The sequence below is a fragment of the Podarcis cretensis genome, assembly GCF_951804945.1.
Source record: "Podarcis cretensis genome assembly, chromosome: 1".
Classification (NCBI taxonomy): domain Eukaryota; kingdom Metazoa; phylum Chordata; class Lepidosauria; order Squamata; family Lacertidae; genus Podarcis; species Podarcis cretensis.
Genome location: NC_137170.1, coordinates 52,796,248 through 52,810,201, shown reverse-complemented (window position 1 = coordinate 52,810,201; position 13,954 = coordinate 52,796,248). Strand labels below are relative to the sequence as shown.

Genomic DNA, 13,954 nt, shown 5'->3' with positions numbered 1-13,954 from the left:
ATTCAAGAAACCTGCATAAAATATTTGTTCCCGCTCTCATCCTTCTTCCCACTTGTCCCTCTTGTTTCACTGAAGTATGTGCAAAAGGCTCAGTGACTATGCATCCTCCTCCTCTCACCACTCCTGTTTATGTTTTCTTTTCCTGGGGGCGCGCGGATCCCCTCTATAGATGGATGCTCCTTCCTGCTCCCACCTTGCTTTGGGGAACAGTCAAGCCGATACCTTAACCACGAGGCCTTGGTGTCCCAAGTACAGAAAGTGGAAGAGGAAAACCAGCTGTTGAGGCTGCAACTCAGCCAGTCTCAGATGCAGGACGAGGCTGTGGATGGGACGGACAGCAGCCAGCAGGGAGCGCAGTTCATAGAGGACCAGGATGGAAGGGACAACAGCACCGGCTGCCTCAAGCAGAGAATGGTTCAGAAGTGCGAGGTAAAGGCGACGTCCCAACTGGCTGCCAAGGCACCTTGCAGGCAAATAGTTATGGCAAAACTGTGGAAGGGTTGCACAGCAAGAGGCGTGTTGTTGTTCAGGATCCTCAACCTGTTCCGTTCCCTATGATGGGGGTAGCCAACATGGTGCCCTCCAGAGGTTTTGGACTACATATCCCATTATCCCCAGCCAGCTTAGAATGGTTGGGAGTGGTGGGAGGTGTCGTTCCCAACCTCTGGAGGCTGTGATGTTGGCTGCCCTTGCCCAAAGATAATAGGTGTAGCCATATAATTCCCACTCTTGCTGCTTCCTGCTGTAGGTAGCATGATATTTATTTTGCAATGTAATGCTTTTCTGAACCCTAAGATACGTGTTGGTATGATAATCCCCTGAGGGCAAGGAGGCAGTCCTCACTTGCGCCTGGTTTCTATGTCCATTTCTAACTCTGGCTGGTTTTGCATCAACGTTTTGTATTATCCATTTTGCTCTGGGAAAAGTGAACTCTCTGCGCACCCTTTTTTACTGACTTGGGTGAAGAAGAAAGGGCCCTGGCAGGACAGGTGGATTCTGCATGTATTGTGGGAAGCGGCTTCTGAAAGCTCCACTTGGAGGGGAAGGGGGGAAGAGGATCTCTTGCAGTGAATTGTGGTTGGGGGGGCCAGGCCTGATGGTATCTTTGTGTTTCTGGACAGCTTCTCCATGTTGCAATTGTCTGTGCTGGATACAATGCAAGTCGGGATGTCGTTACCCTGGTGAAATCCATCCTCTTCCACAGGTAACCTTGGAGGGGGTAGGGAAGGCTGCTCTTCTTTTGAGCAGGTAGCGGAGGCTTCTGAGTTTCCCAGGACTTGAAGACGGGGTTAAAATAGGATGGCTTTCTGTGCTTTTGCTTCTGAGCTGCAGTTCTGGATGTGCTGGGAAAAGATAGAACAAGTGAAGACTAGTTAGGGTCCTCTGACCCCATCCTTTTTCACTTAAATGCAGCTGCCAGGGTTCTGTATGTGGCATAGTAAGGCATCAGCTGCTGCATGGGGGGGGGTGCAAAATGAGGGAATTGGATGTATTTCGCATCTTGCTTTCAACTATTGCAAGCATTAACTGTTTCCTTCCTTGGCAGGAAGAACCCTCTTCACTTCCATCTCATCACTGACTCTGTGGCCCAAAAGATCCTGCAGATGTTGTTCGAGTCCTGGATGGTGCCCTCTGTTCATGTTAGCTTCTACAATGCTGATGACCTGAAGGCAAGGGAGATCAAGCCAGGCTCGTTCTCTCTTTCTCCATTTGTTCCCTCTCCCTCTCTTCCCTTCCCTCTCCACACCCTCTTTCCATGAAATGAGCAGCCCTGTAGGGAAGGCCCTGCCGTAGGAATGGCTTGCTTGAGACGCAAACCCTTTCCATTGTTTTCTGCGCTCTCATCTGCTACTACTGTCATTTTGTTTGTAGAGTGGGAAGACCTGTTGACAGGATCTGAATGATTTAGAAATATATAAAGTTAACCTTCTCATTTCAGCAGGAATCTCTAAGTGGTTTACATATCTGGGGAGGTGGGAGAAGTGTGTTTTTATGTGTGTGCATTTGTGTGTGTTCACGTAAACATAAAATACAAATTCCATATTAAAAACTAAACAATACTACTGCTACTAAAATAATAATACTATTTTAAATAACATAATTAAGAAACAATAAATACAATATACTTAAATAAATACCTTTTCCCTTGGAATTGAGCCCCCTGATGGATAGTGGCTGGATCCAAGCTTGTGAATGGATCCAAAAGGTCATGAATCATCCTTAAGGTCACCTAGAACTTTGCAACAGAACAGCAGCCAAAATCTGCACTTGAAATGATTATATGATGCACTGTCATGATTCTGATGTCCAAGAATGCTAATATTTCAGCAAAGTGACAGAAGGGCAGAAAGATTAAGGCAGGGAGCCCTGAAGCAGCACCTGGAGTTTTCCAAGGCCACATAAGTGTCCCTAATGAACAGTGGGCACTGTGCCAGGCAGTCTCCTCTCGCTCTTGCCAAAACTTTATGTGCAAGTTGTTGTCCATAATAAAATAGGAAGGGATAGAAACATAATTCATTTGTTTTTGAAATTTGAAAGTAGCCAGATTCCAGGAGTATGCATTTGTACTCTTTGATTCAATTGTTTTGGGATTAAAGCTCTTGGATTTTAGACAATGGAGTTGCCTTATTTATTCTGCTGTGAATCAGAAAGTCACTCTCCATTGTTTCTGGCTGAATTGGATGAAGAAAGGTGAAATTAGATCTGGGGTAGGAGAACATGCATTTTCCTGCCATGTCTAAAACAATTGGCAGTGCCCAGGTATATGTTTGGCATCTAAAACTATCTAGACAGGTAAGGTTCACCCAACCAAGCTTAGTGCAATGATTCACACTCCATTTTTTTTTCATATTTCTGACCCTTGAGAAAACAGGAAAGTGGATTGTGGTTGAACAGACCATGTGCTTTCACTGAAGATGGGGTGGAAATTTTTAGAGGGCGGGGGGTAGGGGGAAAGGAAAATTGCAGGAGGCCATGAAATCTAGAGCAGAATTGGGAGTCCATAGATGCCTTTGAAGTCTTGCCACACTACAGTGGTGCCCCGCAAGACGAATGCCTTGCAAGACGGAAAACTTGCTAGACGAAAGAGTTTTCCGTTTTGGAGGTGCTTCGCAAAATGAATTTCCTATGGGCTTGCTTCGCAAGACGAAAATGTCTTGCGAGTTCCTGCAGGTTTCCCCCCTTTTTTTCCCTTTTTCTAAGCCGCTTATCCGCTTATCCGCTAAGCCGCTAAAAGCCGCTAAACCGCTAATAGCGCTAATCCGTTAAGCCGCCAATGGGCTTGCTTCGCAAGACGAAAAAACCGCTAGACAAAGAGACTCGCGGAATGGATTCTTTTCGTCTTGCGAGGCACCACTGTATATTATTATTTAAATTTCTATACCACCCTTCATCCAAAGATCCACAGGGCGGTTTACAATATAAAAATACAAAAATATCAGTAGAATAGCCCATTAGAAAATGTTAATAATGACCAGGTTGATGAAGTTTGCTAGTCCCCAAATGCCTTCTTACAGACTTGCAGGCCTGTTTCACAGGTATGGCAAGGGACATGGAGGCTGCTTGGAATTGCATTTCCATGGAGGTTTCCATTTGTGTGCAAGCTGCCGTCCAAAACAGGAGTGCCATGCTTTGCAGTTGAAAGCATTCCCACACCACTTTATTTGTGTGAAGCGCTTCTAAATCTCACCAAAGACATACAGACTAGTTTAGAGTCATGGTCTCATTTTCAGTATTGTCTCGTTGCTCAAGCCATAGAAACAAGAGCAATTTTAGGTATCTTGGCTATAGACCAGACATGTGATGCTGATGCTGGCCTGCTTGTTTTCCTTTTCTGAAATGTTTCTCTCCCCCCCCCCTTTTCTTTTTTTTGCAGCCCGACATCTCTTGGATCCCCAACAAGCACTACTCTGGAATCTATGGGCTGATGAAACTGACGCTCACAAAGGCTCTCCCCTCTGATCTCTCCAAGGTCATTGTCCTGGACACGGACATCACCTTTGCCACTGACATTGCTGAACTATGGGCCATCTTTGGGAAGTTCTCGGGTAAGTGATGACCCCTGGGGGAATAGGGATCCTTTAGACTAGGGACAGAGAATCTGTGACCCTCCAAGATGCTTTGAGGACTCCAGCTCTCTCATCATCAGCCCCAGCCAGCATGACTAGATGCTCAAGGATAATGAGAGTTATAGTCCAGCAACATTTGGAGGGCCACAAGTTCCCTGCCCCAGCTGTTGACCATCTTTGAGCAGCTCTCCAGAGGCAATGGCTCATGGTATAGGACAGCTCTGGTGGCCCTAGATACTGAAAGGGTTTCTTTTCTTACTTGGTGGTCTTTCCATTTACTCTGCTCCTTTTAAAATTATACAGCAGGGATGATCCTTAGTGAGTGAGTTCCACAGTACTGATCTTGTTGACAGGCAAAGTCTGTTAGCTGCCTTTGGCCTCATTTTCTTATCTCTTAATCCAGACAAACAAGTGATTGGGCTGGTGGAAAACCAAAGTGACTGGTACCTAGGGAATCTCTGGAAGAACCATAAACCATGGCCAGCACTGGGACGCGGCTTCAACACAGGTGAGCTCCAGAGGGCTGTGGGAACATGATGTCTCTTTAGTCCTCTGTTCCTGTGGCTTGAGTGCTGGGTTTCTATGTGACGATATCCAGGTTCAGATATCCTGGTTCAACTGTGAAGTTGACTAGGTGGTCTTGAGCAAATCCCAGCGAGCACAAGGAAAACTAGTCCTATGAGGAAAGAAGAGGTAGCTTCCTTTCCATACCCATGGCAGATTTGGATTTTTGAGCAAATGCTGTGGGTGCTACCCCCTCTGATCATTTCTAACTCTCCTCCCCAGATCAGCACCCCTACCTCCTGAGAGGCATAGTGCACACACACTCTGGCTTCCCATGGAATCTGGGTAAAAGCTGGATCCTATAAAGTTAATCCAACACTTCAAAAGCAAAGAGAGCCGAAAGAGGAAGTGGGAAAGAGCAGTGCTTTCCCCACAATCCTCTCTTGGTTCTTTGTACCTTTCAACCCTCCCACTAGCTCATGATTGGGGGGCCAACAGAGGACTGCAAAAGTATCACAGTGCCCATGGATTAAAGGGACTGGTTTGCAGAGCCTGAAGAAAAGGTGGAGAGGAGCAGGGTAATATGCTTCAAATGCCCAAAAGGCTGTCCTGTGGAAGACTGCATAGACTTGTTCCCTGCTGCCTCCAGGGGCAGAACTAGCTCCACTGGGATTGGATAACAGAAGCTGAACATTAGGAAAACCTAAGAATAAAAAGAGTTCAGTAATGAGACCAGTTAATGGGAGCTGTCTCTTAGGTGTTCTCTCTCTGAATTTTCTGCATTGAGCAGGTGCCTGGAACAGGTGGCCTCCAAGTCTACCGTTAACAGTTTTTGTAGGGCATGCTTATGTTGGTTTTATGCCAGTGTTGACTGTCATTGCCACACACACACCTTGGAGTTGTAGTTCAGTGAAGTTGTAAACTATTCTGCTGCTGGTATTTCAGAGTGTGAGTAACCAGCGATGGAGCTGGGTCGAATGGTGTGGCAATAGACACGCACACCTGACTCCAGAAACAAGCTTTCTATCATGGATAGCTGCTTGGCAGGTCTGTGGGATATCTTGGCGCCACCTGATGGTTGTCCAGAGAACTGTTTCTCCATGCAAGGCAGGCACCCCTAGTGGGGAGGCAGGAAAGAGTTCATGGCTGCTGCTGCTGCTGCTGCAATAATAGGAAAAGACTCGTTCTCCATGCTTGTCAGCTTGGTTGTCAACACTGAAGAGCAGCCACTCCTCCTGTTGCAAGGATTTTAAAATAGCATTTTTATTGATTAAGATGTTTGCAAACTCTCTTTCACCAAAGGGATCTTAACAACACAAGGAGGTTTCCTGGGGATCCAGGAAAACAGAGCCCTCTTCCACTTCTAAAAAGATGCACATTGTGGGGGTGCATTGTTAAGAGTTGAGCTGAGGGATGCCCTGGTTGCTTCTGTCCAATCGTGGTGGTGCTCACGGTTTCCTCTTCTCCTAGGAGTGATCCTCTTGCTGCTGGAGCGCCTACGCCGAATCGGCTGGGAGCAGATGTGGCGCCTGACAGCCGAGCGGGAGCTCATGAGCATGCTGTCCACCTCACTGGCTGACCAGGCAAGTGCTCTGAGCCCTGCATGCCTCGCTGTCCTCCAGCCTGGGCCCCCGGACACACCTTTTGTCTCCTGCAGACATTGTGGGTTGTAGCGGGATAAAGACCTATTTATTTCTTCCTCGTTTGGCTTCACACTTGATTTTACTCTGGGCCTTTCTCCTCTTCCAGAGTGCCCAGTGTGCAAACTGCAATCTCTCTTTTAGGACATTTTTAATGCAGTGATCAAACAGAGCCCAACGCTGGTATACCAACTCCCTTGCTTCTGGAACGTGCAGCTCTCTGACCACACCCGCGCAGAGCAGTGCTACACAGAGGTGTCTGATCTTAAGGTGGGCATTTCCTCCCTGGCTGAGTCTTTCCTGAATTCCTTTTGCAACGGTGACCCTTGGCTGAGCCTTCCAGGCATCGCCAGTCTAGGACAATGTTAGTTCTGTAGGGGCTTGACTGAAGATGTGGAGTGGATTGGCATCTGTAACCAGCCTTATATTTTAGCTGTCTGTTCTCAGGTGATCCACTGGAACTCTCCCAAGAAGCTGCGGGTGAAGAATAAGCACGTGGAGTTCTTCCGGAACCTCTACTTGACCTTCCTCGAGTATGATGGCAACCTGCTGCGCAGGGAGCTTTTTGGCTGTGCCAGCCTCCCCAGCTTGCCCAGTGGCCAGGTGGGAGCCTAATTTTCTATCCTTCTCCCTTCTCCTCATGCCTGAAATGGAAAATCCCTCCAGACTTCCCATTTATTTAGCTGCTCTATTAAATGGAGGGGGTGTGTAGCTCAAAAAACAGGGCTCCCTTCAGATGTCTTTTAAAAATAAGATAGCTGCTTGCACCCATTATATTTTGCTTCGATTTCATTGTTCTCTTCTAGTTCTTATTCCTAATAAAATGTAATGGCAAACCTAAAGAAATCTGGCATGTTTTCACCACATTCAGAACAATGCACTCGTATTATTTCAGTTAGGATTAGTGGACTGATGAGGTTATGTTCTGCTTGGTACAAAACTCCGGACCCTCCCCACTCTACCAGTAGTATCTCAGGCTCTAGAAACCCTGTCTTTTAAAGCTGCTTTGTGGCTGTGCTTCACTCTAGGTCAACTTGCCAACTTAGCCTTATCACTCTGTCCTTGTCCTCTCACCCCTGTGTAAAATTTAGCTCCAGCAGGCCCTAGAGGAGCTGGATGAAGACGATCCTTGCTATGATTTTCGGAGGCAGAGCCTTATTCAGCACCGGGTGCATCTCTTCTTCCTGCAGTACGATTTCCCGATCTTGGCTGATGCAATTGATGTCACTCTTGTAGCTCAGCTCTCCATGGACAGGTACCAGATGGGAAAGGAAGAGGGGGAGATGTTGTGTCTTCCAGCATAAATTCTTCTGCTTGGGAGCTAAACGTCCAGCCAGCTTGTGGCTCTTTTATATGAATTTACTGGTCCAGGAGGCCTCTGTGCCCAAGCTGAGTTAATCAAACTGGAAATCTCTATGGCAATATTCTCACTGCCCAGCTGCGAGGGTGACTATCCTTTCTAGAGAATTCTGCTTTTATTTATTTTTTAGAATGAGTTGCTGGGAAATATTTAGCAAAAGATGACTAGTATCCCTTGAATACTAGAATAGAAGAACTATGGCAGTTTTCTATGTGGTGGAAGGAAGAATCTTGAGGATTATGAAGAATGGATAGAAGATAAAACCGATGAAAGGAACAAAAACTAGCTGCATGAGTCAGAAAATGGGTGCAATGGTACAAGCCAGCCATTAAAAGAATGGTTCTGATGGTGGCAGAAGGGCTGGGCAATAGTTAGGAAGAGGGGCAACACAAAACCAATACTGTCCAGATCAGTTGTGCCAAAGTTTGTAAGGTTATATTTTAAGAAGCCAAGGAATCGTGTGCAAATGGTGGCAGCTTCCAGGACATAGTGTAGACAGCCCCCTCTGATACAATTATCAACAGAAGCTTGCACACACAAGAAACCAAGAAGGAAAAACTCACTGCAGGACTGGATGCAGATTCTCATGTTCCTTCAGGCCTGGGTGGCTCAGCCTTGTGGCTTTTTGTTGTTGCCAACTGAGGGTGTCTTGCACTCTTGACTTGTCCCATTGATTTGCAGGTTACAGATGCTGGAGGCCATATGCAAACACTGGACAGGCCCCATTAGTCTGGCGTTGTATATGTCAGATGCAGAGGCCCAGCAATTCCTGCGCTATGCCCAGGCCTCGGAAGTGCTGAGTAACCGCAGGAACGTTGCCTATCACATTGTGTACAAGGAAGGGCAGTTTTACCCGGTCAACTTCTTGCGCAACATAGCATTGAAGAATGCACAGACATCTTACGTTTTCCTGACGGACATTGACTTCCTGCCTATGTATGGCCTCTATGATTATCTCAGGTGCGTGATTTGCCCTTTCCCAGCCTGTGTAAAGCGGTAGACACTTCCATACTGGGAGAGGATGGCTCCACCAGTATGTGTCGGTCCCATGCCAGCACTGAACATTTTTCATGGGGAAGGGATACAGGATGCTTGGACTCCTCCATTTAGCAACAGACCAACAGCATTTCCCCCTCCCCTTTGTGCCTCAGGACCTCCATTTTGCAGCTTGAGCTGCCCCAAAGGAAGGCAGCCCTCATTGTGCCTGCATTTGAGACTCTGCATTACCGCCTCACCTTCCCCAAATCCAAAGCGGAGCTGCTCTCCATGCTGGACATGGGCTCCCTCTATACCTTCAGGTAAGTGTTGGGACAAAAAAAAACCTCGCTAGCAGCTGAAATGTTGGCTCAACCAATTGCTGGACTGCCCTCTGAAACCAGATAACAGGCCTGACCAGCCCCAGCACTTAACCCTTCTTAGTGGTGGCTTGCAGCCTAAGATTTGACTGGCCATTTGTAACTGGCATATGTGCATTCATTCTTCTGTTGGGATGTAGGGGCACAATTTGCCCCCTCTTTATTTTCATTCCATGTTGTCCCCTCTCCCTGCTTTGGAGCCCCGTGCTGCGCATGGTATAAATATTTTAAATAAATAATCCCTTGCCTCATTTCCATCCCCCACAACTCCTTGTTGGATCCTATGATTCTTCTGCTTTTCCTCATGCCATTTTTCTTAGTCCTGGGCTCATCCAGTTCCCAGCCACCTGTTAGGGCACAGCTGTGCACTCACAGGGGCATATTTGCATCATTGCCATTTTACAGATGGGGAGTTGAGACCAAGGTGACTTTGCCCTGGCCATGCTGTGGGTCTGTGGCAAAGCTAAGATATGAAGCCCGATCTCCCTCATCCAAGCCCAATCCTGCCCTGCTGACTAAAGAGGTTCAGAATGGCTCTAAGAGGCTGGCTACCCCAGGCAGTGTGGTGCTGTGGTCGGAGTGTCATACTAGGCGACAAGGAGTCCCAGGTGCAGACTTTTCTCAGCTCCCTTGTGTATCTGTGTGCAGGTACCATGTGTGGCCTCAGGGCCATGCCCCTACGGACTATGCCAAGTGGCGGACAGCCACAGTGCCCTATCGTGTGGAGTGGCAGCTGCACTTTGAGCCTTACGTTGTAGTGAGGCGCGACTGCCCCCTGTATGACCAGAGATTTGTCGGTTTTGGCTGGAACAAGGTGTCTCACATCATGGAGCTTGACGCCCAGGTGAGTGTGATGCTTAATGTCTCCCACAAGGTTGCCTCTTTATGCGTTCCCTGAAATCCAGGGCTGGGGTGTGTGGCTTCCGAGGGAGCCGGCCTTTCCAGCAACTTCATGCCTTTTTGTAGGAGAATGAGCTGCTGGTCTTGCCCAATGCCTTCATGATCCATATGCCTCACGCACCCAGTTTTGACATCTCCAAGTTCCGCCTGAGCTCCACTTACCGTGACTGCCTGGAGACCCTGCGGGAGGAGTTCCACCAGGACCTGTCGCGCAAGTACGGCGCCGCTGCACTCAAATACCTCACCGCCGAGAGAAGCCTGTGAACGGCAAGACGCACACCAAAGGACAGTCCGTGCAAGGCAACTCATGCCCTGCAGAGGAGGGACAGCGGACCACGCTCATGTCCTGGAGCAGTTCAGACCTACGGCAGAGCCACCCTCCCGATGGTAGCCGGGTGCTACACACTTTGTCTAAGTTGTGGGTACAATTGCAGCCGGTTGGGTTGGGGCAGGTGGCATATCATTCATGGCTATGGAGCCAATCAAAACAATGCTCCCAATCTAAATCAGGCAAGTTACATACATTTGTGTACATCTGTTTCCAAATTGAGGGGGGAAGCATGGGAATGAAGAGGAGGGAAGGTGTGCTCCTAAGCTGACATCCTGGAAAGCCACTTCCTGTTGGTGTAGACGGTAATGAGGACAGACCAGTGGCCTGACTCCAAGGCAACTTCCTCTGTTGCTGTTTTGAAGGTGGGCCTTTCCCACCCCATGAGCCTGATGCCTTAATACAGCTACAGTCACCTGTTTCCTGTGGTAGAAAGGTAGACTGGTTGTGGAAATTGAGACTTCTACTAATGTGTTGTGTCCCTCTATCAGTGTAGTAGCCCCATCCTATTTCCAGCTCTTTCATTTGTCCCCTCCAAGCCAAAACCAATTAGTCAATTATGACTAAATCATATAAAGTGAGCATCTAGAAAATCTTATGTGAGCTATTCCTATACATGTGGCAAGAGGGACTGTATGCATATACAGGCAACCCAATTTGTGCATGGGTTGTGTTTCAAGGTACTGTGCATGTTGGTGGAGCATGCATAAGCCCACCCCGCCCTGTCACACCATCTTGCAGGTCCAAAACCAGTGTATGTGTGCACAGTTGCACGTTCTTTGAACCCATGCAAAACAGGAGTTGCCTGTACCCTGCCTTTTACAAATCTGCATAGCCTTGCTGTTGGTCATGGATCAGGGCTTTACTGATGGGAAAAGGATGATGTGGGACCTATTCTGAAAGAGTTTAAAGTAGGGAACCTGAGGTCTAGGGGCTGCATGTGACCCTGCTTATCTCTATGGGTGTGGTCTTTCCTTTCCTTTTTATGATAGAGAAGCCCTGCACTGGAATAGAAAATATTTTAGCACAGGGTTTCCACAACTACACAAGGAAGAAGAGTCACAACTGTTGCTTCACCCACATTCTGCCTTCGGTGCTATTGACCACCACCAAGAAATGTGGCTGTCGCGGTGTTGGTAAGGAACCTGCTCTCCAACCTGCCTTGTGCTTACTTCATGGATAACGTTACTATCTAGAAAAAAGCCTAGTGTAAGGAAAACCAGGTCCTTGTTCCAGGGGCTATATAGCGCACATGCTTTGCTGTGAGTACATGGCTGAAACCAAGATCCCTTTAGTCCAAACGAACTTCTTTCCAACAGGGTTCAGGCGAGGATCCTTGAAAATGTGTAAGCAGGGCATTTTGGAAAAAGCCCAAACCCTGCTTGCCTATTTGCCCCCCACCCCCACATCTAAAATGCGGGTGTAGTTCATCTCACCAGAGCTAAATAGAACCTCTTATCATGGCTACTACTCAGTAAATCTTGTTTAGCTTGATGTTGCACATCATTGCCAAACATACTTTCCCCCTCCTATGGAGGAACGCAAGTCTTGCCCTTCCTATATCTGCTGGAATATGGCCTTGATCAGCTGCTTTCCTGAGTAAATATTAGCTCAAACTGTGTTTGTATGATCAGGACCAAGGACTGCACAATTGGGCCTTGTGCAGGAGTCCATAATGGAATCGGATTGTCTTCAGTCTAGATGCAGTTAAGTGTCACAGCTGATTACAGATTAAGTCTGTGCAACCATGGAAGTAGGCAAGTCATTGCATGCAGGCTGCCGTCCTGATAGCTGCTTGGTGAACCTGATGCTCGAAGGGACTAATTCCACTTCTTGAAAAAAGGAACACATGAGCATCTTGCTGTATCTGCAACTGACGTAGGGTCTGTTAATGAATGCTGTAGCTGAATGTCTGTGCTGGGAGCAGCTTCAGCCCAGCCATGGTCCACAATTATCAAACACTGGAGCACAAGGATGGAGATGTAACGGGAAAACTCTTTCCTTGCTGTTTATATAATTTAAGGTGATTTCTCACAAGCTGTAAATGATTTGGGTGTCATAGATTTTCTGGTAGTTTCTCTCTTTGGTTCTGGAGTCTGTCTAGGGTCTTCTGCTGCTGGACTCTTTGATTTTTCCTTTGATTTCCTGGAATTCAAGAGCTTCCAAAGTGCTGGGATTAGTTTTCCATCCCTCTAGACAGGCTGATGTAAACGCTGAAACTGTCCCACACTGAGCACTGTACAGCATGGGCACAAGTATTCCTTTTTAAAAAACATTAAAGTTTTGAGGAAAACCCTTTTCAAGCTGCTGTGAGAGTTGTTTGGTTATTATGTCCACATAGTATTAATGCTTTCCTCATTTCTACTAGTCATGAAAATGAGGAACAGGAGAGAGAACCAACTAGAGAAACAATTCCTTCAGAGAACTCTTGGCTACAACCCACAAATCTGCCAGGGACAGGAAAGTATTCTGCATGGTATCCAACTTTCTTTTACTCGAAGTAGATCCACTGAAGTTAGGGAGCCTTAGACAAGTTAATTAGTCATCATTTTCAACAGGTCTACTTTCTGAGTAAAACTTAGTTACCACCCACTTGGCACAATCCATACAGGAAGCTATTACCAGAAGTTGAAGCCCAGTTGACTTACTCTACAGCCCTTATAGGACCAAGCTGTCAGTGACTGCAGTAGACTTTGCCAAGTTCAGGTCATTGCCAACTCTCCTTGCAGGTCCAGGGAGCTTTAAATTCTGTAAAGAAGGGAAACTGAAGCCCAGACTCTTTACCATTATAAAACTTTATATTTTATTTTTCTACAGGCCAAGAAATAATAAGTATAGGAGAGGTTCAGCTTTGCAGGCGTGCTGTAAAGGTCCCCTACCTGCTTTTGTGGCTAATCAGCTGTGATATCATAGATATTGCAAACCTTTAACTGCTCAGAAGAACAGCCTCAAAGTGTAGAATGAGGAGGACTGGAGGGAAGCATAAGGTCAGTACAGCTGGGAAAAGACCACATTGCATTGGAGGATTTTGAAAATGGGAGAAAGGAGCTCAATATAGGATAGCAGAGCACTAAATGGACAAAAGACTCTTGCCTATACTATAAGCATGTGATGGTGAAGAAAACTGTTGCAATGGGGCCCCAGGCCCATGAGGAAAGGCCAAGTGAGGAGAATTGAAAGGATGGGAGAGGGGAGTTGAAACGCAGCTCTGAGTGTTGGGAGTGATGGGAGAGGGGAGCTGAAACGCAGCTCTGAGTGTTCTCTATTTATATGGGGCATACACTAGAATTAGGCCTCGGGCTAGCCTTAGTTTCATTCAATTATGTATTCTTAGCTCCCTGGCAGTACCCCTGCCATGATTGGCAAGCAGCCACCTTTCCAAATCCTGGAAGTGCCAATATTGATCTGCCTGCAGTGTCTGCACCTTTAGGGTGTGGCACAACATACCTGTTTGCAGTTAAACCTTCAGCTTTGATGGGAGAAGCTGCATTTCTCTTCGTTTGCAGCTTCAGTGTGGACAAAGCAAAGGGGGGTCAGCACACATGAACACAGCTGCATGATAAACAACTAGAGACAATAGATTTCATAGTTTTATTTAGTAAAATGTTAAATAAATACAAATTGATCGTTTATTCTGGACCCCTTCTTTTTCTTCCCACCTTAATAGACTAAAATCTAGACACAATTGTACCAAACCCACAAGGGACTGGAAGGCTACAGAAAAGAAGGCAGCAAAGAGACTGCAAATCACTATGAGCACCAGGCTATTCAATTTCTTAAAAAAAGAAAAAGAAAAACTT

General features: G+C 46.9%; 1 protein-coding gene across 2 annotated transcripts in view; it reads left to right on the top strand.

Moving 5' to 3' along the window:
• The window catches only part of LARGE2 (LARGE xylosyl- and glucuronyltransferase 2), a 49,237-nt gene extending 36,780 nt beyond the window's left edge, over window positions 1-12,457 (top strand). For both annotated transcript variants that reach the window (XM_079952981.1, XM_079952982.1), the window contains 13 exons: window positions 170-429; window positions 1,122-1,204; window positions 1,547-1,670; window positions 3,875-4,046; window positions 4,471-4,575; window positions 6,042-6,154; window positions 6,356-6,481; window positions 6,659-6,814; window positions 7,303-7,466; window positions 8,253-8,531; window positions 8,723-8,869; window positions 9,575-9,770; window positions 9,893-12,457. In XM_079952981.1, the coding sequence (XP_079809107.1) occupies window positions 170-429; window positions 1,122-1,204; window positions 1,547-1,670; window positions 3,875-4,046; window positions 4,471-4,575; window positions 6,042-6,154; window positions 6,356-6,481; window positions 6,659-6,814; window positions 7,303-7,466; window positions 8,253-8,531; window positions 8,723-8,869; window positions 9,575-9,770; window positions 9,893-10,090 (2,123 nt within the window). In that variant the 3' untranslated portion in view covers window positions 10,091-12,457. The remainder of the gene's footprint in view (window positions 1-169; window positions 430-1,121; window positions 1,205-1,546; window positions 1,671-3,874; window positions 4,047-4,470; window positions 4,576-6,041; window positions 6,155-6,355; window positions 6,482-6,658; window positions 6,815-7,302; window positions 7,467-8,252; window positions 8,532-8,722; window positions 8,870-9,574; window positions 9,771-9,892) is intronic.
• Window positions 12,458-13,954: the final 1,497 nt, after the last annotated feature.